The sequence below is a fragment of the Thermobia domestica genome, chromosome 7 (genome assembly GCF_964235325.1).
Source record: "Thermobia domestica chromosome 7, izTheDome1.hap1.1, whole genome shotgun sequence".
Lineage (NCBI taxonomy): Eukaryota > Metazoa > Arthropoda > Insecta > Zygentoma > Lepismatidae > Thermobia > Thermobia domestica.
In genome coordinates, this window is record NC_137460.1 from 227,019,209 (window position 1) to 227,032,075 (window position 12,867).

The following is a 12,867-nucleotide window of genomic DNA, read 5'->3' on the forward strand; positions in this document are numbered from 1 at the left end:
GGCCGGTCCCAGTAAACACCCCCCTGAGACCCCCTGGTTCGAAATTTGAAATAAAAACGCTTCATCTTGGTCTGCGGCCCGGACCAAGGTACCCGTGACCCAAATTTGGTAACTCTCGGTCCACTCGTCTGGTCCCCAGGTCGAACACAGACACACAGACAGACACACACACAAACTAACTAACTACCAATTACGATACCATGTGAAGATATTAATTTTCCGTTGTCTCTTGTAACTTTAAACTTGTTATTGTTTATAACGCTCGATCAGTCCGAAATCCAGATGATAAAATATTCACTCAAACATTCATTTTTCAATCTCGTTATCTTTTATGGTTCAAAACTCATGGATATTATTTTCGTATTCCTATCCTATCCTAACTATTTATAAAACTACATAAACTGACTCACTGACATAAAATAATGGGTATTTCTGGGTGACGTGGAAAGTTGAACTAGACTAACGCATAGGAAAATTGCCAAAAGTGAATATTTTTAATTTTTAGGGGATCTAAAGAGATTAAGAAATTCCCCATGTTATTTAAATGGGTCGTTTTTTGGACCTAAATCTCATATTTTAGGTACTTGGAATTGGAATAAAAACTCGAAATTCGGTATGCTTGTATGTTCTCGTTAGGGTTATCTAAGTAAATTACTAGAAATAAAAATTTCTAACTTTAGAATAGTTCTATGGCGAACTGAAAAATCTTTCCCGTGGTATGTGGGATATCTTCCACACCCCAAAATGTTTAGACACTTTCGGCAGAATTAAAATGATTAAATTTGGCATGATTGTAGCCTCCTGGAACTAACCCACAGGAAAATTGCAAAAAGTGAATATTTTTAGCCAAATTCAGGAAATATTAAGCGAAAATGCACGAAATTCACTCTTAATGCAAAGGATGATACATAAGAGATGCAAGGCCGTAGGCTGAGCAAACACGGGGATCTGGGAGCAGAGCTCCAGCTAGCCAAAGGCTAGTCTATGTGTATAACTACAATGTTGCAAAGAACACTAAATTTTAAACAAGCTTTAAAGATATATCTCCTTATTTTTTAGTTCCAAGTTCTTTTGAATCTCTACCCCTAAAATGGTTCAATATCAGACCAAAGTAGCATTTACAGTGTACAATATGAGGAAAAGATCTGTAAGAGATCCTTGTAAGTTTGGATTGATTGGAGAGAGTAACATCATACCTTGGAGAGGAAGAATAGAGTTAGAACCGCATCTGCTACTGCGTAGTCTCGTCATGGCAGCTATATTCTCTCCTTCATTCCACTCAGATTATAGACCTGTGAATGTAACATCAGGAGTATCAAAAATTTTAGAATATATTATTTACAAGCAGATAAGTTTCTTACAAGCTTTCGCCTCTCTTCATTCTCTAAGTGGACTGAAAAAAAAATCTACCGATCGCCATAAAATAGAAAACTAGTAGAAAGCTTAGTACTTTCTACAATGGAATACTGCAATATGGTTTATTTAGATTTGAGTCACCATCTATCAAATAGACTGCAAAGAGTTCAAAATGCCTGCGTCCGTTACATGTTTAACTATAAATATTCGGGTCATTTAACTACCTACTTTGAAAAGTTGAATTGGGTGAAATTGAAGGTACGTCATAGATATTACATACTTACAGTGTTGGGAAGTACCTAGGTACAAAACGCGTACCTAAGGTCCGTACCTAGGTACACTCATGTCCAAAATTATTGTCGCATGTCTATAAATATGTTGTTGTAGGAATATAATTTGATAACGAACTCGCCCGGTATTTTTTATAATGTTAGTATGTGTATAATCGGCAGACACGTATGTGGCAAATTTCATGTCAAAACAATGGTAAATAAGAACAATAAAACAAAAATAAAACTTTCTTGTCCATTTAGCAACATTTTGTTTTACCCACTCTAATTTTCGTATTTATAACTCCTTTTCTATGAAATTTACCACAAATATACACTTCCCGATTATACACATAGTATTAAAAGTTCCCTACAAAATCACTATCAAATTATATTCATACAAGAAAACAGTTATAGATATGCGACAATCATTTTGGACATGAGTGTACATTTGGTATTTACTACCTAGTATCTGTACCTAGGTACGATTTTCCTGTACCTAGTACCTATTTTAGGTACATTTTTAGTTAGGTCGCACAAAAAACAAATATTGCAGATTTTCTTGTTTCTTTGAAAGAAATTTTTTGATCCATCTCGCACACGTTGATTTTCAGCGAATCATAATTTGTTACCTGCTTCACCAGTGATCAAAGTTCAGCTATATCATTATTTGTTAGGTCATGTTATTCTTGGTTTTAGTTTGAGCTAGTATAAAATCCAAAGCACAAATAAGTCAAGACTTGATGTAATTTCACTTTTTTCGGTTGGTCATATTTGCTAAGAACTAGCATTACTGCTTTCTTTTGTTTACGATCGCGTGGCTTCAAACCTCTCAATTTCTGTACTTTAAATGTCAACTGCGATTCTGATGACTTTTTTTTTTTTTTTTTTTTTTTTTTTTTTTTTTTTTAATTTACGTCTCAACACACATTTTTCAAAGAAAATATTTTATATATCGAAAGACGTTTGAGAAATGAACCAGAAAATACAAATATGTTCACTGAACGCCAAAATGAATATACACTCTTAATCTACAAACTCAACTGTCCTTATCTAATGTACAATAAAGCCCTCCCCTCTCCCCCATGGTCTATTACTATCATTAAATATCATATCCTAACTTCATTTGACAGACAACTGCTCATTTATATATGAACATTTCTTGGGTAGCAACTTGTACCTAGATAAGTACCCTAGGTACTTTGATCAGTACCTGTACCTGTATCTAGGTACACCATTGGCCAGCTAGTACCTGATATCTGTACCTAGGTACAAAAAATGAGTACTTAACCCAACACTGCATACTTACAACTTTATTTAAGTATTAATAAGTAAAAAAACCAGAGTACCTAAGGTCGTGTTTTCAGTATCAGTACGAATCTCATTGACGCAACACCAGGGGTAACGACACGTCACTACTTTCTTTGCCGAGGCATAGAACTTGTACTATGTCAAACTCATTCACTTTCACAGCTATGAAATTGTGAAATGACCTTCGAGAAGATATTCGAAAGTCATTCATGATAGGCATGTTTAAAAATCATTCCAAAAATTACTTTTTGTTTCAGACTTACCAGCACGACTAACTAAATCAATACTTATTTCGGTGTGTATTTTATCCCACACATGGTCATTATTCTTCTTATTTTTATTTTTATTTTATATTTGTATTTTAAGTGTGTTCTCTTTTCAATGTTCTTGCCATATTCGGTAATTTTCTGTTTTCTTTTCTATTTTACTTTTAACAATGTAGCTATGTATTAGACCGACTGAAAGATAAGGCACAAACCTTGACCCAGTCTTTAATAAATTGAAAATTGAATTGAAATCTTGAAGTCCTCCATCTTGGGTTTAGGTCCAAAATTTTTAATAGAAAGGAGATCACGTACCTTTTTACTAGAAGCACATATTGGCATTTTTTTTTTTTTTTTAACTATTTTTAATTTAAAAGACACTTGTAAGTTATAAAGCACACATTATGATGGTAATAACTATTAAATGATTAAAGATAAGTTTTAAAAATGTCAGATTTGTGTTTTTGTGTAAAGCTAGTCCAAAACGATATGTCATATGACCTGTTTCACATTTAAACTTTTAGACCTGAATTCGAGATAGTGAACTTCAAGACGACCGCCATAACGAGACTATACAGTAGATGTGGTTCTATTTTCATTATTCCTATCCAAGATACGATCTCATTCTCCCAGTCCCTCCAGCCGTTCTTAAAACACAAGGGACAATTACAGACCTTTGGCTCATATTGTATATTACAAAAGCATTCACAACTTTACATTGCTTAGGACAACATTCAGTATTATTCAATTGAGCTATTTTTCTCGTTGGTTATTTTGGTCTGAAATTGAACTATTTTAATTCTATCGACATGATTCTCATGTCACCTTGCCTCGAGTCACTGATATGGCATTGCTGGCCGGGTCCGATGATTGGCTTCTTAAATTGGATTTGTCTCAAGAATTTTATCATGTAAGTCTTTCATTGCATACTCGACAATTTCTTGGCATTAAATGTATGAATCGTATTTTCGACTTAGTCGTCCTTCGATGGAATGGATCCTCAGTCCTCTCATTATGCAGAGATTGTTGCCACTGAGTTGAATTATCACGCTAGCTCTGTGGTACGGTTTTTAGTGTACTATGATGATATTCTATTAATAGGCTCTCAGGAGCAGCTTAACCAAGCCTTATCTATTTTGTCTACTACTATGGGCGTTTAATGTAGAGAAATCTTGTCTTCTCCCTACTAAAGCCTTGACGTTTTTAGGTATTAATGTTGACGTGCAAGCTAACCAGTTAGCTTTTGATGAAAGGTTCGTTCATGCACTTGACATGTTTTGTTTAAACCTCGACGTATTCGTCAGATTTTAACAGGCTAAATATTGTGAGCTACACTCGTCACTACGGTGACGTACCCTATAGCATACGCTGTGTTAAATCAACAACACTGTTCCCATATGTATTTTCAGTGTTATACAGTGTACATTCTTAGCCAGCTCTGATCTGGGAAACTGATAAGACTCTTGTAGAATGTTACTCTGATGCAACTCCTGCGTTCACCTCTGGTGCTTGGGGTCCCGGGTTCGATCACAGCCCCCGCCAAGATTAATGATTATAATATTCTTCAAATACGATATATTCGTTTTCCTAGAGAACGATATAATTTTTATTTTGTTCATGTTCAAGGGAAGTAAATTTTGTACGGACCATTGATAAACTGAGTTAATATCGGCTTGTAGTTTAAGGTGATCCTGATTACTTACTATTTCTGAAAATATCTTCAGATCATCCGCGTACAGTAAAAAAGGACATTTCAAATAATTACCAATATCATTTACATAAATTAAAAATAATAATGGACCCTAATAATAATAATAATAATAATAATAATAATAATAATAATAATAATAATAATAATAATAATAATAATAATAATAATAATAGCAGCTTTAGTTGCTAGCAAGCTGTTATAGCACGGCAAACAAGAGATGGTCTCTGACGTTTCTTACCACATGCGGTGGGACATTGCAGCCCCTACTTTGATACCAGTGTTACCAACCACGATCACTCTGTCTTATACCAATAATTAAATTGCCACTACAGTTGCACCGAAAAAAACCTTGACATGCGAGTAGTGGCAATGTCACTGCGAGCTTTCAGAGACGTTCTCTTACTGGACGCACTATAGTTGCCAGCAATATTCATTATTATTATTATTATTATTATTATTATTATTATTATTATTATTATTATTATTATTATTATTATTATTATTATTATTATTATATTACGTTTGAATAAATTTCACATATTTTTGTTTCCCATATTTCATAACAATGGGAATGTCTAATTTTCTTCAGTGTTGTAAGGAGAATAGTAACAGAAGTAGAACAACTTGTACATCTCACTCGAGAGGATTTAAAAAAAAAAAAAAAAAAGTGGTTTATGTTTATCTTTGCTATCTTATCGTTTTTATAAACACTAAATATAGTACTGTATATTGTTAACATTAAAAATAAAGTTTCTGAATTTTTTCTGCTGTTTGTAATTTATATTCAATGCTTTATGCTATTTATATGTGTAAAATATTGACACTAAATTTTTCCTTTACAGAATTCTTGAACGAGAACCTACGGTGACGCTGGAAGTGGAATGGAGTAAACCTACGGAGGTCTACGGAGAGCTCAAAGGGTATAGACTCCGATTTGGTGTTCGAGATCAAGAACTGCAGGAAGAGATTTTTGAAGGAACTCAAGTACAACATTTCAAGATAGAAGACTTAGGTATTTTGTTTAATTAATAATTCTTAGATTTAAGAAGATTGATGTGCAGAAAGGTATCTGTTATATAATACGGATGTCTCATAAAGAGTTTCGGGGTATTGAACGAAATTTGCTGTATGAGTTTTTTTTTTTTTTCGACATAAGCATTTGTATACGGTATATTTTCAAAGTACAAGGCTATTGTAAATGATCTAATAACTCACGTTTATTCACAAAAACGTTCAGCTTATGAAGGGTATCTAGTAAGTATCTACCTAGACAGGAAGGGAGGGGCGGAGCATAATGACGCCTGACATGCGCGCCAAGGCCACTGTGAAGCAGCGTTGCCAGATCTAGCATAATGATGCTAGATCTAGCATAATTTGCATGTCTTTAGCATCTAGCATCTTGCTTTTAGCATCCTGCCCAAATCTAGCATAATTTCAGCAAGTTTATCAAAAAGCCGCAAAACCTGGAGATGAGAAAGAAGTTAGTCGTGGGAAGAAAGAGAACGGCAGAAATGTATCCTCTCCCATTGATCCATACAGTCGGTAAACCATACAGACAGTCTCATTTTCTGAAGCAAGTTAGAAACTTTTTTTTTTTTTTTTTGGCTCCATGCAGGGTTTTCTAATCCTCTAACTGCGAGGCATGGGCGGAGCTATGGGGGCCATTCTCCCCCAACTTTTTGACAACTTCACCATCTTTATTTCTGACTTCATGACCATCTTTATTCCTGAAATGAAAGGTCCGAGACCGACCAAAAATCTGCCCCTCAGCAGACAATTCCCAACTTCGCTTACGCTGCGAGGTAATTTTCTTTCAAAATATGTAAACAAACATTTTGCATTCATTTATACGATATATACGCCATTGAGTCTGGCAACGACTGCACTAGTTTAGTTGAGTTAAAGCTTTGGTGCCTGAAGTATTGAGTTCTATCCACGCATTCTTGCGCTCTGTGTATTTTAAGTTACATTATCGTATCTCAACTTTTTTTTTTTTTTTTAACTCCTGAATTAGTAATTATGAGGATCTAGCATAATTTGACCAAATATAGCATCACTTCGATCAGGTTTTGGAATAATCCCGAGCTGTGAGTCTGGCAACGCTGTTGTGGAGAATCCCGCTGCGCTATTTGAGGTCAGTCAAAGCAACACAGTGGCCATGAGCAGTGTTTGTGTTACGCCGCATAGCGAATGTGTGCCGGATGCAGCTGTCCGAAGACTTGTTGGACATCTTTGAGGGGGACCAGGACAAACTCCTAGCTCAACTGGTGACAGAGGACGAAACCTGGATAAACCATTGTGATCGTAAGAGTAAGGAGGAATCCATCCAGGTCTACCAACGAGGGCCAACAGGCTGTTTCCCAGTGGTTTGCACGCCATGACAAAGACTACTTTTCCTCTTGGATTTCTTCGTTACTCACAAAGTGGCGACGGTTCTTAGACCTCTATGGGGACAGCATCAATAAACAGTGATGACCGGGTGATCCTATCTGCATTCATTCCTGTCTAGACATACAACTTATTGAACGCCCCTCGTATGTTAAATGAAAGAAAAACTCAAGAAAAGCTTTAGTTGCTAGCAAGATGTTTTGTTACGCATTCCCCGCTAGAGCAGTAAGAAACGAAGACAGGAGAGGATTTCATATTCAAATTTCATGTAAAACAGTCTGTAGTTAGTGTTCAAAAAACTTTTAAGGACAAAGTTCGGGTTAGATCCACCAAGCGTTCACTCCATTCAGAAGTAGTACAGACAATTTAAAGAAAGTGGTGTATCTGCAAGAGAAAATCAACAGGATGGACAGGAGTTGATGAAGAAATAGTTGATCGTGTGCGTGCGAGTTTTCGTCAGAAGTCTACAAAAATCAACCGTTCGTGCAGATAAAGATTTAAACTTGAAACAGACAATAGTGTGGTAGGTTCTTCGAAAAGGTTCGAAATTTTACCCATGCCGATTGGAATTGTTACAGGCACTAAACCTACTGGCAAGGAGAAGAGATTTGATTTCTGCGTTGCGATGTAAAACGTTATGAAAAGAGGTTATTTCATCCAGTCAGTTGTGTTTAGTGAGGAGGTCATTTTTCATCTTTCGGGGAAAGTAAAGAAACAAAATGTAAAGATCTGGGTTTTGAAAAAATCCTCATGGTGATGAAGAACATATTCATGATTCTCCCAGGGTGAACATGTTTTGTGCAGTCACCCGCTAAAGAGTGTATGGCCCTATGTTTTACGAGGAAGACTTCATAAACGGTCTTTCCTACCTTCACATCTGCAAACACGGCTTTTTCCGCAGCTGGAAGAGAACATGAGAAATTTTATTTTCCAGCAGGACGGAGACAGCCTCACATTGGCACCAGGATGTCAGGAGGGAACTCAACAGTAGCTTACGAAATAAATGGAGAGGGCGAGCTAGTGCGGTTCAGGATCTGCTTTCTCATCCCCTTCTCCAGTCGCCATATATCACCCCGTACTACTTTTTTTTATGGGGTTGAAAACCTAACGTATCAGCGATCCATACCTAACAATTTGCTTGTATTTCGAGTATGCATTCCAGAAACAGTTACATATATTGACTCTGAGATGTTGAAAAGAGTGTGACAAAAGTGTGGCAAGAATTAGACAATCGGATTGATGTATGTCGAATTACAAAAAACCCTTATATTGAGCATCTTTGATGTGGAACATAACCCTTATGACTTTTGAAAAAAAAAAAAAAAAAAAAAAACTTTTTTAATTTTTCTTTCATTTAACATACGTTGCATTTATTACCAATAAATAAAGGTGAATTATTATTAAAATTTGAAATTGGAAAGATTATTTACAGTAGCCCTGTACAATATTAGAAATTTCATTACCCATTAGTTTTGCACAAATACTGCCTTCTGTAGACATCGGAGTGGAATTACATCTCAGATTCCACTCTGGGATGTGCGAGGAAAAGAGGTTCGTCCCACTCCCAATTTGGCGACCTGCACGAGTTATTGGTTCCGGTAGTGCATATGGCACTTCAACTGGAATCTCAGCTAGGCAGATGTCGAATTTTACCCGTCCATTGTTCCCAAATCATGAGTTGAACTCCACCGGGTTGTGATCACATTGTGGAATACGGCACCAGGTGGTGTTGGGGCACTTCCTGTTGCTACTGGGGGAAGTAAGCTTGCCTTAGCACTCTGACACCGAGACCGGAAATGCTAGTATACTTCCATTCCGTAGGGGAGTTCTCTCCGCAAGTAGGTATAATTGAGAGATAATCGTGGTATATCGCATAATGAGTAAATACCATTACCTTTCTTTCAGGGCAGGCCTCAGGCTATTTATTGCTCTGTACAATAGTATCATTTGCTGCACGCCTTTCCTAGAAACAATACATTTTAAAAACTATGATTTTAACTCTTTTTGTTATGTGCTTTGACGTTAATCGCCTATCCAGAACAAACCAAGAAATTTTATATTCTTTCACGCTACCGGACACTCGTTCAATGAAAATATTTATTTGGTAGTTTTATTTTCACTAAGAAGAAATCCCCTTGCCTTAAACCATTCCTTGGTTTCTATAAAGATTTTCTCATTCAATATCATTACCTATGTAAGATTATTGCTGGTGTTTAGCAAAGTTATGTCATCAGCATAAAGAAAGCATTTACCTGAGATATTCAGTGGTAAATCATTTATCGTCAATATAAGTAATAACGGTCCCAGTACAGAAATTTGAGGAACTCCATGTTTTATTTGAATACTATCCGATTTCATTCCATTGACATTAACAATCTGAGTGCGACCTTTTAGAAAGTTCAGACTTTTACCTTGAAAACTACAATACCCCAAATTTCTTAATAGTATATTATGTTCTGCACAGTCAAAAGCCTTGCTTAAATCACAGAACGTGGCCAGTGCAAAACCCTTATTTTCAGATACTTCATATATATATTTTACTAAATTATTAACGGCAGCTATTGTTGAGCTACCACCTCTAAAGCCAAACTGTGAATGATTAAGCATTGTGTTTATTAAGATACTGATCTATTTGTTCCTTTACGACTGTTTCTATAATTTTAGAAAAAATGAGAACTAGTGATATTGGTCGATAATAATTTGCTGGACTTAATCTATCTCCCTTTTTAAAGATACTACCTACCTTAGTTTTAAAACATCGGGAAAATCCCTTTACTCAAACGTTTATTAATACAAAATGTTAGCGGCTCAGCAATGTAGTTCATTACAGTTTTTATAAACTTATTCGATATATCATATATATCTTTACTATTTGATGGTTTAAATTTATTTACTGTGCGTATGATATCATCCTGTGTTACCACTTTAACATCAAATATGTACGGAAATTTAATAAATTTATCATTATTTTCATAGTTATTGGATTCTATTTTGTCAGTACTATTTTTCATGATTTAAATAGAGTTTATAAAATATTTATTTAACCCATCAGTTGCGATAATCACTTTCTCTATCTTATTACCTCTTGCTGTTTTATTTATTAATTTCCAAGCCATTTGACATTTATTGTGTTAATTTTCAATATTCGTTTGGTTATATTTCTTTTTCTCTTCTAATACGCCCGTTTTGTACCTTTTACATATCGTAGTATAATTACTTCTATTACACTCTATCCTTTCATTTTTATGTAAATTATAATAACTCACAACTTTCTTCTTCATATCTGTTAACTGCGTAGTGTACCACGGAATTTTGTTTTTTCTTTTACGCTCATTATTTAGTTTCGTGGTTCTTGTATTCATGTCGATTTTTCTTTCCGGAAATGATATTTGAAATTTACGTATGAAACTGTAAAGGTATCATTCGCATTTATGTTTACGTATCTGTTTAGTCTCTCCCATGTAGCAATAACATTTTGAAGTTAATTCATTGTTTTCCAATGTCATCGGTCGACATTTAATTGCTACAATATTAGAAACCTTTGTGTGACAGTTGTTACATACTCATACAATACAATCCAAAATAAAATATGATCGGAATAGTGAAAAGGTTTTACCTCGCTACTTGCACTATTTCTACTTAAAATGTTGTCTAAGCATGCATTTAGTCTTGTTGATTCGTAATTTTGTACACAGTAGTCATATTGTCTTAGTAGATGTAAAAATTCTGTTACACTTTTTTTTTTTTTTTTTTTTTACTACTTGTATTTACATCAAAATGTGAATTTGTATCACCCCTTATTATGTCTTTTGCTTTTTCTTGTAATTTAGATATGTAAGTAAACTTCTCAATTATTCTAAAATTATGTCATATTAGATATTCATAATAAAGCACAGACTCAGAAAATGTGAGACTTACGCACATTCAGCGAACCTTGCCTTAGGAGCAGGGACGAGGAAAATGGAAAATGACCCCCAAGTCTGGTTCTTATTTTGTGTTGAACCGCAGCGTACTATCAATATATACTGGCCACCATTAATATATAGAGGACTGACTTCTTATTCAACTTCTAAGGGACAGTGATGTCAAAAAATACCAGACAAGTATTTCAATAGAAGCTAACTAAGTAACTAATTCATTTATATGGAAATATTTAGAGAGAACTTATAGAAAAAGAAAACATCCTTTCATAATGTAAAAAAAAAAAAAAAAAAAAAAACTATTCATTTTTTTCAATTCTCAACATAAAAGTTCTGGTATGGTGATATCTATATACCGAAGAAAGTGACGTGCTAATGCCTACGCTTTTATGATATGTCATGCGTATGTGCCAATAAAGGTATAGGATACATATTAATAAATTAAATAAGCACTAACTTTGATCTCTAAAGGGTTTCTTCTTCTATATCATTTCGACCTTCTCTGGGTTTCTACCTAAGTAACTCCTCTTTAGGTGCTATTCCATTTCTTGAATAGTTCTGAATTAAGTAATTCTTTTCGATGTTATTAGTCTGTATATTTTGTTGAATCTATTCAAAAGCGATTTATTATTTAATTATATATAATAGATTTCTGGGGAATATCGGCATTTATGACCTAAATCCCGTCACATTTGAGGGATGATGTCACTTGGCGAGTAGGAAAGGAAATAAGGAAGGGGGAAGAAAGGAAGAGGCCTGGGATCTTTATGTTAGATACTATCTCGGCATTTGCCTGGTGTAAGTAAGGAAAACCCAGAAAAAACCTCACTCAGGATAGCTGACTTGAAAAAACTTTTCCACAATTTTGACCGAGTATCCTCATCGGGAATTGAACCCAACACCGCTCGCACTAAAGACGAGAGCATTAGCGATTACGCTACACGGGGTCACTAAAAGCTATTCAATCTTATTTCAAAAGCTGTTCAACTGGGAAGATATTTTAGTCTCTTTTCCTCTCTCTCTCTCTGTAAATATAAGTACTATGTTACCGAAATTAGAACTGTAATAATGATAAACATGATAGAATATGCATACATACAGGGTTCCTACTGGTCAAGGAAGTCAGGGAAAATGGTACAGGTCAGGGAAGTACAGGGAAAAATCCTGGAAATCAGGGAAAGTCGGGAAAATTTTATAAAATATATTTTTTCTAGCATTAACTGTACACCAAATTTCAGCTTAACCAACTATTATAATACCTAGTTGTTTTTTGTTGCTGTGTTTTTTATTACTATGGAAGGTAAGTGGAATGTACGTATGAGCAATTGATTACTATTTGTCTGTATAGAATAAATGTTCTAATGTATAAATGTTTACTGTTATTTATTTCTTATTTATGTCTACGTCATCCGGCACCTGTCATGAAAGTCAGGGAATTTCCTGCCAAAGGTCAGGGAGAAGTCAGGGAAATAGATTTCTCCAGTTCAGTAGGAACCCTGATATAATATGTATGTGAATGTTTATGTATGCTTACTATGTATATCGGTTAATATTATGTTATAATTCAATAAACTTATTAAGAGAGTATAAAATGCACATAAGTTAATAAACTATACACTTTTCTTTCAGATTTATTTATGAATAAATGA

The 12,867-nt window shown here is 34.8% G+C and overlaps 1 protein-coding gene and 1 long non-coding RNA gene across 8 annotated transcripts in view; one reads left to right on the forward strand and one right to left on the reverse strand.

Moving 5' to 3' along the window:
* Window positions 1–12,867, forward strand: part of Lar (tyrosine-protein phosphatase Lar) — a 1,526,023-nt gene that overhangs the window by 1,453,732 nt on the left and 59,424 nt on the right. For all 7 annotated transcript variants that reach the window (XM_081765888.1, XM_081765893.1, XM_081765890.1 and 4 more), the window contains one exon: window positions 5,753–5,922. In XM_081765888.1, the coding sequence (XP_081622014.1) occupies window positions 5,753–5,922 (170 nt within the window). The remainder of the gene's footprint in view (window positions 1–5,752; window positions 5,923–12,867) is intronic.
* The window catches only part of LOC145690719 (uncharacterized), a 30,322-nt gene that overhangs the window by 10,163 nt on the left and 7,292 nt on the right, over window positions 1–12,867 (reverse strand). Inside the window, exon 2 of the long non-coding RNA XR_014132264.1 lies at window positions 1,197–1,292. This is a non-coding gene — a long non-coding RNA (uncharacterized LOC145690719). The remainder of the gene's footprint in view (window positions 1–1,196; window positions 1,293–12,867) is intronic.